Source organism: Neovison vison, chromosome 9, assembly GCF_020171115.1.
Source record: "Neovison vison isolate M4711 chromosome 9, ASM_NN_V1, whole genome shotgun sequence".
In the NCBI taxonomy this organism is placed as follows: Eukaryota; Metazoa; Chordata; class Mammalia; order Carnivora; family Mustelidae; genus Neogale; species Neogale vison.
The window spans coordinates 32,611,239-32,633,653 of record NC_058099.1 but is presented as its reverse complement, the minus strand read 5'-3'; the positions used below and the strand labels follow the sequence as shown (position 1 = coordinate 32,633,653).

The 22,415-nt window shown below is 51.7% G+C and overlaps 1 protein-coding gene across 1 annotated transcript in view; it reads right to left on the bottom strand.

Annotated features, from left to right (window-relative positions):
* Positions 1-193: 193 nt before the first annotated feature.
* Positions 194-22,415, bottom strand: part of CORO2A (coronin 2A) — a 53,170-nt gene continuing 30,948 nt past the window's right edge. The window contains exons 3-12 of the mRNA XM_044265278.1: positions 11,968-12,084; positions 10,698-10,847; positions 9,220-9,399; positions 8,390-8,506; positions 7,590-7,694; positions 6,726-6,822; positions 5,874-5,986; positions 5,426-5,516; positions 4,279-4,538; positions 194-3,084 (exon numbers count right to left, since the gene is read on the bottom strand). Of these exons, the coding sequence (XP_044121213.1) occupies positions 2,953-3,084; positions 4,279-4,538; positions 5,426-5,516; positions 5,874-5,986; positions 6,726-6,822; positions 7,590-7,694; positions 8,390-8,506; positions 9,220-9,399; positions 10,698-10,847; positions 11,968-12,084 (1,362 nt within the window). The 3' untranslated portion in view covers positions 194-2,952. The remainder of the gene's footprint in view (positions 3,085-4,278; positions 4,539-5,425; positions 5,517-5,873; positions 5,987-6,725; positions 6,823-7,589; positions 7,695-8,389; positions 8,507-9,219; positions 9,400-10,697; positions 10,848-11,967; positions 12,085-22,415) is intronic.

The window sequence follows — 22,415 nt, the reverse complement described above, 5'->3', positions numbered from 1 at the left end:
CACCTTGCTTATTTACCCACAGCCCACACTTCCCCTAACCTGGCCCTCATCTTCCTTCCAAGCATAACTAAAAACTTCAGAGGGCAGGGACCAAGTCTGTTTTATCTGTTTCCCAGCCCGGTCTCTGGTCCAAACAAGTAGATAATTTAATTGGTATTTGTAGAACAAATCAAGAAAAGGAAAGTTCCAGGTATTAAAATGTCTAGGCAGATGTTGTTTATTATTTTGGTACATTCTTTCCATTGCACGATTTCACATCTATTTATTTTCATTTTTATTTCTTAATTTTTTTTTTTTTTTACAAAGGTAAAAGGAATTTCAGAAACAACATTAAAACAATCAGACTATTTCAGGCACAGTTTCATATTAAAAGCATAGATCTATTTTTGATTTCCTTCTTCCCTCTATGATACAATCTTAAATTTAGTTCCAGGAAGAACATTTATTGTAGAGCTAAGGTGGATACGCCCCAGCGCTCATCTCCCGGTGCTGTCTTCATTCTCAGAAAGCTCCTGAGTCAACGGTCAGGGGCCTCCCAGAGGACGGAGTAAAGAGATGAGTGCACATTCTGCTTTGCCCTGAGTGTGCAGGCCTGGCCCTGCAGATGCTGGGCAACCTCTGCTTCATCAGTCAAGAACATAAACAAAAATGCAATTTTAAAAAATGGCTTAAAAAAATATTTGATAAAAATTACCTATCCCTCTCCCTTGCTGTGAAATAATTTAAATAATTTACTCTAGTTTAAAAAAAAGCAAACCCAAAAAACAAGTTTGTTCACAGATGCCTTCACATTGTTTTTAAGCATGAGGTCTGGGTCCCTTAAGAGCCTGAGAAGGTTCTGCTCAGAGGAACATTTGGGAGGCGCCCCAGACTCAGCCCCAACTCCGGCTGTTTGAGGCCAGTGCCTGTGGGCGTGATCCTTCTTCATTCTCTGGGAATGACATGGGGATAGTGTCATCATTCTGACCAGGGGGGCGATGCCCGCCTGGCCCATGTTAGAATTAGAGCTGGACATGCCAGGGAGTGGAGGTGGAAGGGCTTTGTTAACTGCAGAGAGCTGACTGCCTATGAGGTGGGAGAGGCAGCCCCACCCAGGGGAGCTCTGTTCCCTCACAACACCTGGGACATGGCCTCTGGTGAGCCCCAGGGACAAGTCAACAAGACAGGATGCGGGGTCTGGTGTGTGTAGGCAGACAAGGGGACCAAGCCATGGCTAGGGGAGGGGGCGCTCGGGGTCACAGAGCCCTCATCAAGTTGTAGCCAGGGGTCCCACAGAGACACGGGACACTTCCAGCCCGGATTCAGAGGAGGGGGTTAGGTCCCAGAGCCGGTCTGACATTCTCTATCCTTATCTCTACTGCAGATAGGTACAGATGGGCCAGCTCAGTGGCTCTCCAGTCTGTACTGCAGAATGACCTGGAAACTCAGAACAATATACACAAAGATTCAGCTTCAACTGGCCTGGGATTGGGACGAGGCATCTGTATTTCTCGAACCCTCCTAAGAGGACTCTCACGTACAGCCTGGGCTGAAACCTACCAGGCGGTGGGGCCGCCTCCCGTCCCCACCTTAGCTCCAGGATTGCCCTGTGCAGCGGACAAAATCCCATCAGGGCTCATTTAATTTCTGACATTTTCCATCTCTAGCTCGGCTGCGTATTGGCCACTGACAAAGAACCTTAGCGAATGGGCGCAGGACGCAGTTTCACAAGGGAGGGACATATTACTCTCAGGCTAGAAGGGAACTTCAGGGTCATCTGGCCCTACTCCCTTCCCTAGTGCAGTCATCCCTCTCCAGAAGGGGGTGGCCATGGGGTTCTGCAGGCATCCCACAGCGCTGGGGCTCCCTGCCTCGTAGACCAAAATCTACCTGCCTCTATCCTGGAGCGGACGGCTCTGTGGCCGTCAGTGGTCACAGGAACCACCCTGATGTCTGCTCCCCCACAAAAGAGATAAGTGTCTGTCCACACTTGGCTGATGGCGATTGAAGAGAGGATGGTGTGGGCTTCCTCTCTGTGTTCTAGCACTGGGCCAAAGCTTGACTTATTTCCCCACAGTTAAACTTCCTCTGCTGGTTCACCAATGTCTTGTGAGTTCCTGCAGCCGACCCAGATCATTGCTATGGGTAGTTTTCCTCAGGTCAAGGCCATGGCTTCTAGTCTCAGGAGGCAGATCCTGTAGAGGGCAGCACACCCCAGGGTCCCCAGGTTCAGATGGAGAAACTGAGACCAGAGAGGGAAGGACCTGTAAGAGGTCACTGCTGAACCCAGAATAAACAGATTCCTGCCCTGCGGGCTTGAGAGATGCATCAGACCGGGAGCAGCAGAAAGACAGACCCAGAAGACCAGAAGCTTGACCCAGCCCTTCCACGAACCCTCTGTGGACCCTGGTCACTCGTCTCTCTCTGGGCCTCAGTTTCCCCACCTGTAAAATGAGGAATTGGGCCAGATCACTGCTTTTCAAACTTCTCAATGTTTTTTCAGAAACAGAACTATGTATTCCATGGAAGCCAATATATAAATCAGAAAGAAGGGGAGCTGTCTGGTTGGAATGGGGTGGGGGTAGGGAGCACAGCCCTCCTGCATAGGCTTCCTCCCACCCTGTGGACAGTTTGAAAATCACAGGCAGCTTCCCCTCTTGGGTCCTTCCAGCTCTAACTTTATAGTGTTCTTTTCCTGGAGAAGTGACAGCTCGCCGTGGACCCTTAAACACAGAACAAAACCGAAGGCAAGTTGTTGTCTAAAAAGAGTCAATTCAGACACCTGTTTTGAGAAGGCAAGTAGAAAACGGCACCACACCCCTCCCACTAGAATCTTCCAGCAACCGAGAGTTTTCGTTTTCTGGTAAAAAATATAGAAATAGTGGTTGTTCTTGGGGGACTTCTGGTTTGGTTCTGGACCTCCCCGTGGAGCCGAGTGGTGTCCCTGAGGGTGGGGAGGGCAGCACGCTCTGCTCAGAACCTCTGTGAGCCCATGCGCGAGTTCTGGACCTCCAGCTCCAACTGCTTGGCCTGCACCTCACGCTGCGTCAACAGCTCTCGGAGCCTTCGGATCTCCTCCTGTTGTCGATAGAACATCTGCAGCAGCTGGGAAAGCACAGAGCAGAGGGAGAGATCACGCGGTGGCCCCGGATGTGAGGGGCCAGAACACCCTCGGGAAGGACAAACCACCGCCCCCTTTCCACACAGACAGAGGCTCAAGGGAGCGGCCGTTACAGAACTTTATAAAACCATTCTTCACCCAATAAATGAAGTCTTAATGACTCGATGTGTCAGACTTTTTTTTTTTTGCCTCCTTAGATGCCCTGTGGGATAGAGGAAAGGATGCATGGCCCTGAAGTCTGGAGGCTACAGTTCTCACCACTAAACTAGCTAAATGATGTGACCTCAGCAAGTTACTTAGCCTCTCTGAGGTTTTTTGTTTTTTGTTTTTTTTTTAAAGATTTTATTTATTTATTTGACATACAGAGATCACAAATAGGCCGAGAGGCAGAGATAGAGGAAGGGAAGCAGGCTCCCTGCTGAGCAGAGAGCCCGATGTGGAGCTCGATCCCAGGACCCCTGGGATCATGACCTGAGCCGTAAGCAGAGGCTTTAACCCACTGGGCCACCCAGGCACCCCGTAGCCTCTCTGAGTTTTAATTTCCTCCTCTAGGAACCTCGGGGTCAGAAGATGAACCTGGGCGTTAGCGTCATTGTTGTGGCATAGGGAACCGTCGTAGATGTTGGGTGCTCCCCTGAGGATCTTCGCACCCCTACGGGGGTGGGAGTGTAAGTACCCCTTCCCCCACCCCCTGCCGCCGAGGCCAAGAGAGATTCAGCCCCTGGCTCTGAGGTCCTCCCGTCAGTGTTCAGCAGAGGCAGGACCAGGACTCCTCTGTGAGATGCCGGCCCCTGTGTTTTTAGCCACTATAAACTGACCCCCAGGGCTGGGGAGAAAATTCAGTCAGGTCATAAGCCACAGTGCCTACCACAGGACCTGGGACGTGGTAGGCACTTAACAAATGGGCGCTTAACAATGTTGACTCTGAAAACAGAAAATCCTAGCGTCAGAACTGGGAGGGACTCCAATACGGAATCAAACCCTCCGCATCTTGCAGACGGTTTTCCGCCATCTGGATATACACCCGCCATCTTGGCAGACCACAGCGCTCACTGCCTGTTTGGTCAATGAGGTCACAAAGCAAGTCAAGAGGCCAGGCCAGGCCCCATGGCTGGCCGTCTTCACCGCTCACTTTCTCCCGACCATCCCAGTGCACGCACTGCCCTCCTCGTTCCCACCTCGTTCTCTGTCTTTGGTGGGGGACACTCCATGTCGAAGCCATTGGTGAGCCGAGGGGTCTTCTCTTCCAGCCTGTGTTCTGCTGCTCCCTGCCTGGGCACCTTCTCCTCCAGACGGGAGAAGGCTCTCCGGCCATTGTCTACAACCACCTTGTCTGTTTGTTTGGAGGGGGCCATGGAGACGGACGGGGGTGTCTCTGGGAGCAGTGGCTGTGGGTTCAGGAGCTCGGAGCAGGGCCTCAGGGACACCATGACTGGGCCTGGGAGGGAAGCAAAGGGCCGTGTGAGGACTGAGGGCTCATGAGCAGATGGACAGGAGTGGAGCTCTGGCCGCATGCAGACAAGAACCAGCCCCCACACTGGGGCACCCAGATCGCAAACACATCCCCACGGGGTCATCTAAGCGAGGCCTGGTTTGCCAGGGCATCTGCGTGCACACCTGCAGCTGCCCCCAAACACTGCGAATGGCTCCAGTGAAGACTTGTCCTTGCTTTGCAGGGACAGTCCTGTATGCATTGCGCTCTGCCTTCTACCAGTTCATGAATCCTCCCAACAGCCCCGAGAAGCTGGGCGGGGGCTGGGGGTAGGGGTGGGTGGGTGCCAAGGTAGCAGTCACAGAAGAGGCGAGAAGTCCAGAGAGGAACAGACCAAGTGTCACCCAAAGGAAGAGGCAGGAGCCGCGGTGGGGCCAAGAGCACACATTGCCTCCTCTGGGGTAGCCCTTAGGTGGACAGGGCAGGGGGTGGTGAGCACAGGGAGGAAGGGCCTGGGGCAGGGGTGGGCAGCGGGGAGCTGCTGACTAGACTAGGGTCTCTTAGGCTGAAAAGTAATTGCAAAGGTGGGGATGGGAAGATGGGCAAGGACCTGGGGCCGAGACTACCTACTCACGCTGCACAGTCTGGAGTTTCAAGAAGTGTTCCATGGAGCAAAATGCCTTGATTTGGAAAGACTGTCCTGAGCCACTTAGGACAAGCCTTCCATTCTCGGACCCATATGGGACCATCCTAGCCAATGGGGACTCACTGTCAAGGACACGGGGTTATGGGAGAATACAACTGTAGGCCAAACCCCTCTCAGCTACCTGGGATGACTGGACACTCCATTTCACCTCACATTTGCAAGGGGCCTTCTGTCTGCCCCCCCTCACCTTTATTCATCCCACAGAGCCACTCCTGGGCTGTCAGAGAGGGCCGGGCTCCTGCCGTAGGCGGGTAGATGTCCTCTTGGTAAGACTCCGACTGGAGGAGAAGCCAGAAGTGAGGACTGAGGTGACAAAGGGGCTTCCCAGATGGGAGGGCCCTAAGGGAGCTGGGGTCCAGGATTTCCCCACCTAGGAGTTGAAGAAACCAAGGCCAAGAGAGCAAAGGGACATGTCCAAGGTCACACAGCAACTCAAGAGCAGAGACGGTTTGGTCTCAGGACCCTTAGCTCCCAGCAACACTGCACTGACAATGAGAAAGGCCTTTCCCTTGAGGAGTGGCCACCAGCCTCATTGCTGCTACCCCAAGGGCATGGGCTCCGGGCTCCAGCTCCCAGGGCATGTCTTCTTCAGAAGGGGCTCCCGCCTCCCTCACAGATGGCCACACCACCCTTACCCGCCGGGGTACAATCATGGATATAGGCTCAATGAGGCCTTTGCTTGTAATCAGCTTGTAGAAGCGGAAGATCTCGCAGGAGGTGACGTCGAGGCCTCTCTTTGGCATGACACCTGCGGGCAGATGGCCAAGGAGGGCTCAGAGGTTCTGGCTGGGCTGGGGTCACAGGGACCCAGGGTGAGGGGCGAAGCCAGAGTGCACACCTGGGCGTGAGCAGAGAGTACCCTCCTCCCACCCCGCTTCCGTCTACAGACAGTTCATGAGCAAATACCTACACTGGGCTGGGCCCTGTGCTGGGGAAATGGGGTTGGAGTAATCAGACTTGGTCTTCCCCACCAGCTTGCGCCCGAGCTGCTCTGAACAGAGCTCCTGCCCCCGTCCTGTTGATGAGTGTTACCATGGTGTCCTTCTCCTTCCCTTTGTGGTTAATCTAGCTGTGTCTTCATGTTCAAGTGTGTTTCTTATAGACAACATAGAGATGTGTCTTCTTTCATTTTTTTTTTTCTATTCCCAAATACACTTAGAGAATAGGGGCTCTCCTAGGTCAGTCTCTCTTATGTTGTGGCTGCTGCTGTAACTGCCCTACCTCAGCCTAGAATGCCTTCATTCTCTCCCCATACTGTGCTCCGCTCCCCTTTAGGCTCCTCGAGTGTTGCCTCCTCTGGGAAGCCTTCCTCGACTTCCTGCTGCTTGCTCCCAGAGAACCTCCTACACACCTCCATCAGAGCTCCCATAGAGTCCGCGTTGATCCACCTTCTGCCCTCCTGAATGGGGTCCTCTCCAGGGTGGGGCCCTCATCTGACTCGCTCCTGTCTCCCCAGACCCCACGTGTCCCCAGTGTTCCATACTCACCCATCCCCTTCTGCGGGCTGTGGGAGCGGTACTCTGTCAGGTAGCTCAGGTGAGGCTTGTCGGCGCTCACCTCATAGTAGCGGATGTTTCCATCTCCCTGAGGAGGAGGAGGGTACAACTCAGAGCCGGGTCCCATCCGCCCCCCCGGGGCTCCCCACGGCCATGCAGCAGAAACCTGGCATTCACAGTGACCGAAGGGCTGGCGAAGCCACCTCACATAAGAAAACACCAGGGAACTGCCGTTAAAGCAGCAAGGGGTCCTCATTTCAACACTCGATTCTCCCAATCATGACCCAAAGCCCACCTATGTGCCTCCAAGGCAGAAACTCTGGGAGCACAGGCCTGAGTCCCACTCCCAGCTGCACAAAAAGGTCAGCAGTGGTGGGTCCCGAGACCGTCCAGTGATCTTACACTTCTGGGGCATTTCTGGTTGTCCCTGTCCTAGTGACTGGGGAAGGGAGAGAGGGACAGAGTGCTGCTCCAGGCACTGGTGGGGAGGAGCTACGATGTCAAGTACCAGTTAGTCCTACCCAATGAAAACCTGCTCCAGCCCAAATTCGAAGGTACCCCTATTGAGAAACACCGATGGGGCCTCCTCATCTGGTCCCAGACCGGAGGAGCGATAAGCCTGGGGTGTCTGCCCAAAGCCCTGGCCCTGGGTGTTCCCTGGGAGCCAGGATGGTGGGACAGGGTACGTGCCCAGTGCAGGGAGACAGTGTCCAGAAAGCCCTCCCCATCCCTCTCCCTGGCCTGAACCCCCAGGGCCCCCGGTTGCTGTGGGGCTAGCGGTAGGGCTAGGCTGGGGTAGCCCTGCTCCCTGCCTCAGGGGCTCAGGCAGCCCCCTCCCTGCCACACCAGGCTCACCTTCCCCACCACATAGAGCATGTTGGTGTCCGCATCATAGAAGGGAAACAGCACGCCCGAGGAGCCATCCAGGTCCATCTCGAAGAGAGGCTGGGACAGGTTGTCCTACAAGGAAAGGAGACCAGGAAGGCCTGTGGGTCACTCCTGGAGGTCCTCAGTGGTGTTCCTGGAGATGGGAATCCCTGCCAAGGGGCTCTGGGTGAGTGTGTGTGTGTGCACGCGTGCATGAGAGAGGGAAGGAAACAGAGGGAGAGAGACCACCCCCTTTTATCCTGCAGGCATTTTGCCTCCAACCCATCACCTCTCACACCCCTGATGGCACACCAGCCCTCCCCTGCTTGTCTGATTATTTGATGGAGGAGGAGGTCAGAGAGAGGAAGCGATTTGTCTAGTCTTTGAACTCTAGCCAAGCGCTCCTGCAGTGCCTGGCCTGGCCCTTCCCTCACCCCCTCAGCTGCTGCTCCTGCCCACCTGCCTCCAAGCCCTCACTCCAGCTGTTCCTTCTGTCCAGAAGCACATCTTCTCTCTCTCCCCCCACCCCCACCCCTCGTCCTGGTCCAGACACGGCCACCTCCCCCTGATCCCCACACCACGGTCACTCCCTCCTCAAACGAGAAGATGTGCAAGGTCTGAGCAGCCCCCCAGTTTGCATCCCAGCACCCTTAGCACCGGCCGGCTCTGCTAAGTACGTGCTTGGGCAACGAGTAAGGGCACAAACAAACGAGTGAGTAAGCGAACGAAGCCAAAACTCAGCTATAGACAACAGTGAGGGGCAGGGTAGGGCTGCACGGGATACTCACCTGGTCCCACACCGCCAGCTGCCGATTGTTCCACTGGGATGTGCCCGTGGACAGCAGCTTATTCAGGTTCCCCAGAAACAGCACCTTGTTGGCCCGGTGCCCTGTGCAGCTGGTTTCCTGGATGGACATGTGTGGTCAGGGGCTCGTGGGCCACAGCTAGGGTCCCTGGCCTCCCTGCCTTTGCTGCTCTACTGAAATGCCTTTCTTGTTCACTACCTAGCTCTGCTTAGAGAATCTTTCCAGAGACACCACCCCCAGGAAGCCTTCCAGAGATCCTCCCATCCATCTGGGGGCTCAACTTCTATTTTTACTGAGCTTTTTCTGAGCTATGATCGAGGCAAACTTCAGCGCACCTCTGTGCTCGTGCTGAGAGATCCTTGAATGTTCACTGTATGCAAGGCAATGGGCGGGGCGGGCACTGTCACCTGAGTTATCTCATTCAATCCTTCTAGAGGAAGGACTGACAGCCCACTGTTGCAGATAAGGAAGCGAAGGCTAAGAGAACAGAAAGTGCTTGTCCTTGGTCACACAGCAGACCGGCAGGAGTGACGGGCCTCCTGACAGAGCTTAGGCACACCGGCAAGTTCTGGAGTTAACTAGGTTCAAAACTCAGCTTTCAAGGTGGGCAAATCACCTGACCTCTCCTTAACCTCCGTTTTCTCATCCAAAGAATGCAGGGGACACATCCCACCTCCCAGCAGGGCCAAGAGGACAGAGAGATAGCACATGTGAAGGCTTGGCCACAATGCCCACAGCATTACTAGCCTCCCGCAGGCCCTCACCACCCCTTGCTCCTCTGCCCCCAAGCCAGACCCCAGCCCGGCACAGACCTGGAGGACAGTCCCGGCCCGGGGGTCGAGGATCCGAAGCTTGCGGTCTTTACAGGTGGTGGCCAGCAGGCTGCCATTGGTGTTGAAGGACATGGAGAGGATCACGCCTTGGTGGCAAGTAATCGTCCTCACGGGGCTCATGATTACAGACTCCTTTGTGTCCAGGTTCCAGACCATCACCTGCACGGCAATGAGCTGTTTCTGAGCACAGCAGCCACCCCCACCCGGGCTCCCACGGTTGCACGCCTGCCAGGCTGCAGTGAAACACGGTATCCCCAGGAGGGAAGCCACAGATGGCAGTCTGGCCAAGAAGCCTTGGGTGGGAGGCTGGATCTGCTGGCTGAAGCCGCTGTGTGGCAGGAGGGGAAGCCGGGAGTCAGGCTGTCTGGCGGCGAAAAGAAAACACCATCTGCTTTGGAGTGACAAACCATCCACGCTGGGAGGACCCCAGAGATGAGCTAGTCCAGGGGCTCTCACACACTGATAAGCAGCATTTCCACCTCACACAGATAGAGGGCTGCCACGTTTAGCTGCAGAGGCTGTGCACTGCACAGCTCCAGGGAGATCCATTCCCATAGCCCATGACGTGACCTGCACCCCGTGGAGCTGTGTGCAGAGTTCCTTGCACAACCATATAGGGTGGCCCTGCAGACACAGCCCATATACACAGGTGAAAGAGCACTTCTGATCAGAAGGGGGTCAGAGGCTCTGTCAACCGCTCCCATCCCATCCTTGATCCATTAGAGAGGTCCCCAAAGTGCCTCCATAAAGCCCTGTGTTGTGAAGGGAAGAGTTTCAGAGCCACGGCTATGGTCACACCGACCCCATTCATGTACAAAAGGAGAAACTGAGGCCTAGAAAAGTCAAGGGACTTTCCTAGTTCCTACTGCAAGGCAGAGACTGAGTTGCAATAGAATCCAGGGCTCCTCCACCATGAATTTTCCCCATCCCCAGGACCCATAGACTGCCAGCTTGGCTGTCAGTGGGGCAGTGGGAAGCTTCTCTGGATAGGATCCAGCCCACCCCCTCCAGGACGACTAAGGTCCTGCAGTGTCCCCCTGCCCCGACCACAAAAACTCATGTCCACTGGAGCCTCAGAATGTGACCTTATTAGGAAACAGGGTCTTCGCTGATGTAACTAATTATGATGAGGTCATATGGACTGGGGTAGACACTGCATCCGCTGACAGGTGTCCTGCTCCAAAGATGAGAGAACACACAGAAACACAGAGAAGCCTGCACGAAGCTGGAGGCAGGCCGAAGTGACCCAGGTGCAGCCCAGGGAATGCCCGGAGCCACCGGAAGTTCTAAGAGGCACAGGAGGAAGCATTCTAGGGTCTTCGAGGGACCGCGGCCCTCCTGACAACTTGATTTTAAATTTCTGGTCTCCAGAACGAAGTGAGGGTAAATTTCTGTTGTCTGAAGTGCCCAGTGCGGTCATGTTAGGGGGGCCCCAGGAAACGAGAGCACGGACCCACCTTGAAGTCGTAGCCAGAGCTGAAGAGGATGTTGGCAGCCGTGGGATGCCACTCGACCAGGCCCACCCTGCGGGTGTGGCCCATTAGCTCCTTCTTGCAGGCTGTGAGGTTCTTTGTCAGCAGCTGCTTGGGGATGTCCCAGATCTTAATCTTTCAGGGGAGATACAGCGGGGGTAAGGGGAGCTGTTAGCCAGGGTCACCTGGTACCCAGGCCACCCTAAGCCACAGAACTGGCAGTGCCCAGCAGAAGGGCCCGGGGAGTGCTCTCTGTATCCATCTCTTTGGAACCCTCAGAGGGACAGAGGCTTTGCCAAGGTCTTCCAGCCCAAGTCGGGGCTCGCATTGCCAGAGTTGAGCCCAGGCCTCCAAATCTGCTTCCTGGTAATCTTTGCCATCCTAATGGCCTGCACTGTGGGCAGCTGGGCTGGCCACAGGCCTGACTCCCAGGCTGGATGTCAGATCAAACCCACTTCCCAGCCTAGACTATCTCTCCAAGGACAGTCGTCTACCCTTCCTAGTCCCAAGGCTCAGGCTAGAGCCTCAAAGGTCAGGAGCAAGAGTTTGTGCTCTATCATCAGAGCACTAGGGAGCCAGTGCAGTCTCTGGCGCAGAACAGGGTGGGGCCAATGTCTTTCCTTTGGAGTGGCCCCCTTGGATGGCCTGAAAGAGGAAAGATAAAGGGCCAGAAGGCCAGGCTGGATGGGGTCATGGCCTATACTCCACAGGAAGGGCCCGGGAAGAAGCGCTGGGACTTCCTTTCAGAGTAGTATTGTTGAGAATGGAAGGGGCTTGCACAGCAGAAAGTCAGCTCCCGGTAACGGAGGCATACAAATGGAGGGGGGGGGTGGGGTGACACAGAGGGGATGGCAGAAACTTGATGTTCTCCGTTGTCGTTCAGATCTCTCAGGCCCCTGAGTGACTGTATGGCCCCTTTCCCTCAGAGATACACAGGGTTTTCAGGCAGACTTTGCTTTCAATTCAACACATATTTATTTCCTGGTCACCAGGATTTAAAACCAGGAGGGCAACCCCAAGAGTGCCAGAGGCTCCAGATAAGGTGCTGCGGGTATGCTGGGCATGTGGGCAAGTCCCAGAGCCCAGACTTTCTCCTGCACAATCTCCCTGAGCCCTCCCCCCACACTGACCTCGCCTCATGAAGGATCAGGGGGTTAGGAGCACCCGAGCTAAGAACAGACACCCATCAGTCCACCTCCCCATGCCCCCAGCCCGCTCCTCTCGGGAAAGGGAACCGCCTCACGCAGACACTCACTGTGGTATCTTCAGAACAGGAGGCGATCTCAAAATCATTAAAAGGATTCCACTTGATGTCTAAGACATTCCCTCCGTGCCCGCAGACCCTTGGGTAGTGGGGGTCCAACTTTCCCGTCTGCAAAACAGTGCCCAGGAGTGTTGGGGAGAAGAGAGGCTAATCCCACATAAGCATGTGGATGGTCACTCGGCAGGCAGCAATCACGGAGTAGACAGGAAAACGTAAGGGACAGACAGGGTGTCAATCTAGGTCCTACGACTGCTCTCTTGGTGATTCTCCGGGCCTCAGTGTCTTCCTCAGATAATGGAGGCAATAATAGGTATTTCCTGGGGTTCATGTGAAGATCTCAGGAGATGAGGTGTGGAAAGGGTCTAGCACAGTGCTTAGCGCATAGTAGGTTTTCAGTCAAGGGCTATTTCCCCTCAGACACCGCTGGTGGGAATGCAAAAACGGTGCAGCTGGTTTGGAAAACACTCGGGTGCTCCCTTCTAGGCTAAACAGAGTTACCACATGACCTAGCCATTGCACCCCGAGGTAGATTCCCAAGAAAAATGAAAACACAGGCCTACAAAAAGCTCATCCGCCAATGTTCATAGTGGCGTTATTCATAATAGCCAAAAGGTGGAAACAACCCAAATATCCATCAACGGACGAATGAATATACAGAATGTGGTATATTCTATATACCTGTCACATCATGAAATATTATTTGGCTGAAAAAAAAAAGGAACGAAAAACCAACACGCTCTTTGACATGGACAAACCTTGAAAACACGCTAAGCGAAAAAAGACCCCAAAAGCCACACATTGCAGGATTCCACATAAATGGCCAGCTGTGGTTTCACTGTTAAGAGCAACTTAATACATCTTTTGGTACCCGATACTCAGAACCTTGGATAATACCTATGAAAATTCCAGAACGGGTCAATCCATAGCGACTGAAAGCAAATTAGTGGTTGCGCGGGACCCGGGGCGGGAGGAAGTGACGGCTGATGGGTATGCCGTTTCTATTTTGCATAATGATTTTGTGATGTTTGCACAAGCACGTGACTATATTAAAAACCTACGGAATCCTACGTTTTTTAAAATGGTGAATTTTGTGGTGTGTGAACTGTATTTCAATTAAAAAGAAAAAGCGAGCACCTCCTTTCCCTCCCTCTTGGCCTGCTGAGAATTGCTGTGTGGGTGGACGGATGCCCCAAGTGGAGACTTCCAGCTCTGCACACAGACCTGGGTTTCCTAGGTCGTGGGACTGCCACACGGGTTCAGTCATAGAAACCCAGAGCTGGCAGTGACCAGCACTCTCTTTTCACACATTGCACTGCATGGCTTGGCGGAACAGGCGCCAGGACCCAGGCCCCCTGCCTGGCAACGCAGGCTTTGTCCACATCCACGATCCCACCCCAGGTGCTGAAGCCCCCCTGCCCCACCCTCCGAAGGCTCTGCAACCCAGTTTTCCATCTACGAGGAAGAGACAGCTGAGAAGAAAACTGGCCAACATCCACGACATACATAGGACAGGCCCTGCGCAAGGTGGTGGCGGCATAAAGTGTAGTACATGAACCCGCAACCTCGATGGCTTCAGGGTCTTTATAAAAGATCTTTCAGGAATAGGACGGACTCAAGGAACACCCACCACCTCTCCTTCCCTCACCACTCCCAGCTCTGCAGAAACCACCAAGACCGGGCCCCGCTGAGACTGAGCAAAGATGCAGTGGTGTCTCCCATCTGGCTTCATAAGGCTTCCAAGCCACAGCTACCGCAAGAACGGACAGAGGCCTCCAGGTCCCTCTGGCACACTAGCAAACAGACACAGAGACCCTGGCTCACAGAGACTTATGCACCCATCGTAGTAGCTCTGCAAACACAAGCAGTGGTCCTGGGCTCCCCTTCACAAATACTCTGCCCAATCCAGCTCCTGCCCTTCGGGAAAGGGTCGTAGACACCTTACCCTTGACCAGATCCCACACTGGAGGGGAAAATCTCCACCGGGCATTATCGGATAAACTGGAACATGAAAGGTAGGTTCAAGTATGATCACAATGTTAAACTTCCAGAAGTTGATAATTGAATACGGTGATATAAGAGAATATTCCTACTTTCAGGAAACACTTAAGTATTTAGAGGTCAAGGAAATCTGTCATTTATCCTCAAATGCATCAGAAAAAAAGATCATACCCTCATATATACATTCAGACAGAGAAAAGGGAAGAGTCTGGACTTGAGTTGTTTGTGAGCGATGTGTGAGGTGCATCTGGGCCCTTCAGCAAGGAAGAGAGGTGCATGCTCCCTGCCCCCTGCAGTGGGCAAGGGCCTGGAGCCAGGCCTGGAGGAAGAGAAGGTGCACCTGTGGGCCCTGGCCCAGGTCCGCACAGGACCACTGATCCAGCCACCAGCCTCTCGCCTCGCCTCTGCGCCCTTTTGCACACTGTCATGCGTGAGCTTTCAGAAGTGTAAAATCTGATCATGTCCTGCCCCTGCTCAAATCTTGCAAGCTTTCCCCCTCGCGTGTAAAACGTGAAGAATCATCTCTTCCTCACAGGGCTGTTACGAGGGTAAAATGAAATACTGTGCATGAAAAGCCAAACAGGGATGTCCTACAGTAAGCGCTCAAAGAACAACAGCTTTTGTTAAGAGCGTGTTTGTGTGTGTGCCTGCCCGAGTGTATCAAAAATGAGGGGAAAAAAGCCTGGAAGGAAGTGCTCCAAAATGTTACTCATGGTTACCTCCAGATGGTGGAAAATGGGTAGTTTAATCATCTTCCGTGGTTTTTAAAAAAAAATTTTCCAACTTTCTATAAAACTATTGCAAAAACATTTATTTTGCAATAAATGAAAGGTATTTAACACAAAGCTCCAAACTTTCTGAAAAGATGAGTCCTTCCCGGATTAGCCATAAATGTGTTCTAAACCTGCAGATCTTGAAGGGCTCTCAGAGACTTAGAATAAGGGCCAGCAGCTTTTGCTCAGGGGCCCAGCCCAGAGGGATTTGCCTAGGGTCCCAGGAAATGTGGGGGGTGGGGCGGGGCTGCAGCCCAGGGCCGGGGCTGGCAGGTGTGAGTGTGCCCTGCCCTTGCTGTGTGGGAGGGCTCTCAGCCCTGCGTCTGTGTCCTGCCCCCTTCCTCACACAGCCCTTCCTTCTCTTAGGCCATTTCCTGGGTCAAAGGGCATGAGCCACGCTGGGTCTTCTGCTCTGGCACACCCAGTTGTTCTCTGGCCCACAGCCCTACCCTAATTTTTGTTCCGAAGGATTCTGGTAAGGCATGTGGCTGCCTTCAGAGCAGCACGGAGGCTTGAGGGGGGTGCCGCAGACCCGGGAGATGCTTCTAGGCCAGGCATAGCCCACCAGGCCAGCACTCCTCCCAGGCCTCCCAAACAGAGACCCAGCGCAGGCAACTTCTCTGCATTTTCCGAGGCCGGGCATGGCAGCCTGTTCTGCCGGGGCTGCTCTGCCTGCCGGCAGAGCTGAGGTCGGACGTTACCAGACCTCATTAGCCCATCTCCTGGGCTGAGACGGAGCTGCTGAAAGCCCTGTCATGACAGGGACATTTATAATCAGGAGGCCACTTCCGCCTTTCAGTCCACGAGGCCAGCAGTCAGCCGGGGCAGGCCTCTGATTTATGGGGAACGCAGCTCTAAATCAGGGGGGCACCCCTGCTCCCCTCGCAGACTGCCGGAGCTCGGGCTTGGGGGCAGGAGCCGGCCGCTCAAGCCTGGAGACATGCCACTTCCAAGTCTCAGTGGGGCTGCCCTGAGGTAGGCGGAGTGGATGGGACAGTGGACAGAGGGCAGAGCCGTGCAGGTGGGGGACACTCTGAGGGGGGCAGAGCTCAGCTGCTGGGATGGGACAGCGGTGAGGCCATTGCTACAACCCCCAGCGCTCGCAGGGGTGCAGCCATCCCCACAACAGTGTCACAGCTTCCGGGGGCCCTTCCAACTGCCCAGGGCGGACACGGGAGGCAGAGGTGGTAGGTAGAAGAGGTGAGGCGGGCAGGCTGACTCCAGCTTCCTGGGTTTGAGTCCCTGCCGTGGCACTAATCTGTGTGACCTTAGGCAAGTGACCTTAGCGCTCTATGCCTCAGTTTTCCCCATCTACGAAATGGCAATAGTAGGACGTCGCAGGGTGTGAGCGATTACGTGAGTTCCTCCAAGTAAAGCACTTAGGACAGCGCCTAGTACAGGGCAAGCTCTCTGGAAACTCGCCAGTGTCAGTTTATTAGAGCGAATTACAACGACCCGGTGTTCTTGTCACTCAGGATGCTTCAGGGGGGCCAGGGATATACTCAGTGTGATGTCAAACTGTTCCGCAAGGGTCTGCCCTCTCTTCCTACACATCTGACGGGTGATTGTGCCCGGATGCCCTCGGTGAATAAAGCCATGCCTAGACTGTACTCCAGTGAACAAACCCGTAAGGAGGCGTGTAAACGTCGTTCTTTAGGGACTGTAATTCAGGGAGTCATCCATGTGCCAGGCCTGTGCTGGGTGCTTCGCTTCACTCCTTTTATTTCATTTATCCCCCAACCACCCCGTGAAGAATCCCCGTGTACAATGCAGCAGCTGGGGAATAGAGGGGTTCACAGTCATGTGGGAAGGGTGGCAGAGCCCTGGGACCTGGGAGTACATCCTCTCGCGGCCTGCTCGCCCTGGCTGTCCTCTTGGCACAGTCAACACTGGCATCGTGGGCCACTTTCACGAGGACCTGCCTGGAACTGGAAGAGACTTTCAACAAAATAAAACAAGACAAAACAGAAAGCGACACACCATGCTGGCCCACAGCCCTGCATTTCTAGAAGGGGAATCTGAGTGTGGAGGGAGTAAGTACGCCCCACGGAAGGCTGAGATTCAACACGATGGCTGGGCCAGAGACAGAAGCTCATGAGAAGGCAGGATTGATCTGCAGGCAATGGGGAGCTCTCAGAGGGGACTGAGCCGGGGAGTGACATGATCTGATGAGGGCTTTAGAAACTCCGTCTGGCCCTCCAATGCTCCTCTCTTTCTCCAGGCACACAGTGTCCATCTGACCTCCTCCAACGAGGTCCACCCCTTGGGCCTATCCCCAGGGCTCTGCCTGCCCTTGTGTTCATGTCTCCCCACCCACCACACCTCACAGCAAAGTCCACCCCACACACCCCCAGGGGTGGCTTGGCTGGCTTGGCTGCAAGCCAGGCCCCAGGCTCACCTGTCCCCAGACCTTCCTGCTGCTGCCGCTTCCGTTCCCCGAGCACAGCCCTTGTTGCCCAGGCTGCGGGAGCCTCCCTCCAAACAGGCCGGCCCTAGGTCACAGTGAAGGAAAGGCAGCCGCCTGCAGAGTCCCCTGGCCCCTGGGGCAGCCTGGCCCTTCTAAGAATAACCTCCAGGATGCCATGGCAAGGCCAGGCACCATGCACACTGATGCTCCTGTACACACTCCATGAAATACTCAGCTAATTTGTCCCTCCCTTCCTTCTTACGGCACTAGTTCAGCAACACCTTTTTGTGCCTGGCTGGGATGGAATCCCTGGTAACTGACGAGAAGCCCCTAGAAACCAGAGCCCAAACCGAGACGCTGCACGCAGTCCAGTGAAATGAGAGCGAGGCCCACAGCCACACCCAGGGCTCAGCCGCCTTCTGGTCCTCACCCTCAGGGCTCAGGAGCCTTTGGGATGTCATCTCTCTGAGCCTCAGCATCCTCATCTGCACGACGGGGCAGTATTTCCCGCAGAAGGGGCTAAGGAAGGCAGCAGCGTACGCACTGTCCGTGCTAACCCTGCAGGCCCGTCCGCTGGGACGCACTGGGTCAAAGGCCCAGCAAGCGTGTCCTCTCCCTCTCCCCTCCATGCCTACTCGCGCATACTGCATGGGTTTACCCAAGAAAAGAACAACCACATGTGATGCGTGCACCTCTCTGGACGCCGATTCAAAGGAACCAAGCACAAAGAGGCATTTACAAAGCGATCAAGGGTATCTCCACATGCACTGGGAATCGGGTGACACCGGAGTTCTTGTCAGGGCTTCCATCAATGGCACTGCAATTCTGTCAGAAAATATGCCTAGTTTTTAGAACTGCACCCTGAAGTTTATGGGGGTATAATGACAAAACGTCCAGGATTTGCTTCAAAATACTTCAGGAAGGGGCGCCTGGGTGGCTTGGTCAGTTGAGTGGCTAACTCTTGATTTCAGCTCAGGTTACAATCTCGGGGTCATTGGATCAAGCCCCAGGAGCCCCAGGAGCCCCACGTCGTCGGGCTCTGTGTGGAGTCTGCCTGACTGATTCACTCTCTCCCCTCCCTCTGCCCCTCCCTGGGCTCTTGCATGCTCTAAATAAATAAGCAAATAAATAAATAAAATCTTTAAAAAATGCTTCAGAAAAAAAAAAAGGATGGATAAAGCAAGAGCGGCAAAGCTTTGAAAATTCTTATACAAGGGTTCCTAGGATTGCTTTTATCTACTTTTGTGTTTGAAATTCTTTTGTAAATATGAAAAGAACCAGATTAGAGCTTAGCTAGTGCAAACGTAGTCTGCAAACCAGCAGCATCTGCATCCCCTGGGAGGAGGGAGGCCAGAACTGACGAATAAAAATACAGGATGCCCAGGGATGTGTGAATTTCAGATAAATGACAAATAATTCTTTTAGAGTAAGTACACTCCATGCACTATTTTACTTATACTAAAAAAGAGCTTGACAGTTTCTAATGAAACTAACCATGTGAAACTACTTTAGGACCCAGAGATTGCACTCATGGGCTTTCACCCAGAGAAACGGAGACTTACTCATGTCCCCACAGAAACCTGTACATGAATGTTTATAGCAGCTTTATTCCTAACAGCCCCAAACTGGAAACAATCACGGTGGCCTTCGGCAGGTGAACGGTCAAACAAACGTCTGCACACCACTTAATACTCCGCAGCAATAGAAAAAGGAGGCGTTATTGGTCCATCCTGGATCACCCATCCCCGGGTGGATTTCCAGGGAATTACGCTGAGTGACAGATGTCAAGCCCAAAGGGTTACATGTTGTATGGTTCCATTCACACGACATTCTTAAAATGGCACAAGGCTCAAAAAAGAGAACAGATGAGTGGTTGTCAGGGGTTAAGGAGAGGGCGGAGGTGGAGGGCGGAGGTGGAGGGCGGCGGAGCAGCAGGAGGGATCTTTGTGCTGGAGACAGCGTTCAGCTTCTAGACTGTATCTGCGTCCATATCCTAGTTTGGATACTGTACTCTATCTAGTCTTGCAAGATGTTTCCATTGGGGAAACTGGCCAGAGGGTACACAGAAGCTCTCTGTGTTAGGTCTTATAATTGCATGTGAATCTACAATGCTCTCAACACAAAAAAGTTTAAGTACAAAGAAAAAAATAAGCAAAAAAAAAAAAAAGTTATTCGGTGTTTATTTGAAATTCAGGTCTGGAGCTGGCTAGAATGCAAAGTGCCTGGCCCCACTTCGGACCTGCTGAATCAGTATCTATGTTCTGACATGCAGGCGTGAGCTCTGATTCATGGCTCCCAGCTCCTGGCGTGCTTGGAGATCATGCTGAGCAGGGAGCCCAGTGCAGGGCCTGATGCCAGGATCATGACCTGAGCTGAAGGCAGATGCTCAGCCAGCTGGGACACCCAGGCACCCCTCATCCTATCTTTCTAAATTAGGTCCACTTTCCCTACCCAGGTCCACTCCATCTCAACAAAGCAACTTCTTTTCTTAAGTCAGTTGTTAGTACCTATTTATAGTCGGTAGTTCATTGAGTTAGAAATTGTGATAGCTCAAAAAAATAAAATAAAATAAAATAAAATAAAAAATAAAAGAAATTGTGATAGCTCTGAAAGAGGCTGAGTAATAAAAATCTGAAAAATACACTAATTATTTAATTAATTATGATATAGTCTGTTTGACGGATAGAATCTTCTAAAAGCCCCCAAAGCATGGGAGACACAAGTCAAATGGGTCATCTCCAGGGAACCTCTGAACTCTGGTCTTCAAGTTCAAGTCTTTGCAGAAATCCCATTTTACACTTGTCCCTCCCCAGCTTGAAAAACCTCAGCTCTAGAATACTGTTTACACTTCTCAGCCTGGCGTTCAAGACCCTTCTCATCTGGCCGGAATCAACTTCCCCAAGGTACTTCCCTTCCTCGCCTTCGACACAGAGCATTCATTTGTTCCGGCCAGACCATTCTCTGCGTTACTGCCTTGGGCATATGTACAGTCTCACCTCCACACCTTGGCTGGTGACATTCCCTTTGCCAGTGATATTCTCTGTATTTATTCAGATGAATAATCCCTGGGTAATTTGTTCAATCAGTGAAAATTTATGAGCACTAACCGCATGCCCAAAATGTGAGATACACACACACACACACACACGAAGTACCAGTTGTCTCCCCAACCCCCAACTATTCCAAGTAGGTTAGGAGGTACTAGCAGAAGAACACAAATGACTCTGATGCGAAGTAATCACATTATGGTGTCCTAAGAAAGGAATACGCTGTGGAATACATCCTATAAAAGAGAATGTTGGGGAGATTTAGGAGAGGGAGAAAGAGAGGCTATCCATGAACATGGTACATATTTCCATTTACTTGGGTTATCTTTAACATTGGTCTTTTTTTTTTTTAACAACAGACAAAAAATGATATTTATTAAAAGAATGGCAGGCAAAGGATTAATATCTCTGATCTAAAGTAAGTACATACAAATGAATGAGATCAGTAAGTCTTGCTCCTAAGTAAATCAACAGAGACTAGTCACAAAAGAAATGACTAATTGGCAAATGTGTGGGAAAATGTTTGGTTTTCGTCTTTTTTTAAAAAAAGTCGTAAGTTAAAACAAGATATTCTCTTTCCTCTATCAAATTAGCAAAGATCTTAGGCTATCATAAAGGTAATGGCCAGAGCAGTGAAATGAGCAGTTGAATTCATCACAAGTAGAAGCATATATTAATCTTTAACATTGATCTTTCAAGAATGCTCTGCAATTTTCTCCTTTTAAGCCTTGTTTATTCCTCCATATCCAATCTTCTTTTATTCCACTGCAAATGTTTACAAATTCTAAGTGTTCTAGATATACAAATATGCAATTCATTTTTGTATCCTGACTTTTTGCACCCAGCCACCTTCCAAATGTTCTTACTATTTTTTTAAAAGATTTTATTTATTTATTTGGCAGACAGAGATCACAAGTAGGCAGAGAAGCAGGCAGAGAGAGAGGGGAAGAGGCAGGCTCCCTGCTGAGCAGAGAGCCTGATGCGGGGCTTGATCCCAGGACCCTGAGACCATGATCCGAGCCAAAGGCAGAGGCTTTAACCCACTGAGCCACCCAGGTGCCCCTCTTACTATTTTTCTAATAATTTGACCACATATTTTTGGGGGAGTTTTTATGTATGCAATCAATCTATAAATAAGAGTGGTTTTATGTCTTCCTTTTTAATCCTTACATCTTTAACTTGTGTTTCAGCCCTATGGTGCCAGCCAGCATGACCCATTAAACTCATTGCTGATTTTAAAGGGATATTTCTTTTTCTTCTTCTTCTTTTTTTTTTAAAAAGGTTTTATTTATTTATTTGACAGAGAGAGACACAGCATGAGAGGAAACACAAGCAGGAGGAGTCGGAGAGAGAGAAGGAGGCTGCCTGCTGAGTAGGAAGCCCATGCGGGGCTCGATCCCAGGACCCTAGGATCATGACCTGAGCCAAAAGCAGATGTTTAACGCTGGAGCCACCCAGGCATCCCTAAATGGCTATTTCTAACATTGCATCTTTATGAATGTTTGCACCACATTAACAAGGAGATCAAATATCACCATTATTACCAATAATAGGACAAACTGACATGTCACACGATGTAATCAACTGAGGATACAGTGTCATTTGTTTAACATTCTTGCCCCAAACGTATATTATATATCTCATCATGAGGAAAAAATGTCAAAAATCCAAATTTTAAAATGTTCTGCAAAATAGCTGTCCTTAAGCTCCTTAAAAATGTCAGTATCACGAAATAAAGTAGAGTAAGAGATTTGACAACTAAATATAATGAACGATTCTCAGCTGGATTCTGGGCCAGAAACAAAATTTCTATACATACGCATATAGAGAGAAAGATATACAAGAGATAAAAAGTAAACCTGGCAGAATGTTAGCAAGAGATGAATCTAAACAAAAGGTTTTAAAACTTCTATTTCTTATGTTAGTGAAATTCTCTTTTCCTTGTTTGCTAAGAATCTGTATCAGGAATGGTTACTGAGCTTTACCCATGCTTTTTTCCTGTATTTATGGAGATTACCATATGGATTTCTCCTTTCCTTTGTTAATATAATGATTTACATTTATAGATTTATTAATATTAAACTGTCCTCAGTTTCTGGAATAAATCCAACGTGGTTAGAATATATCTTTTTTAAAATTCACTGCTAGATTCAGTTTGCTAGCCATTTTACATACATCTTGAGTGAGGCTGGCCTGTCATTTTCCTTTCTTGTT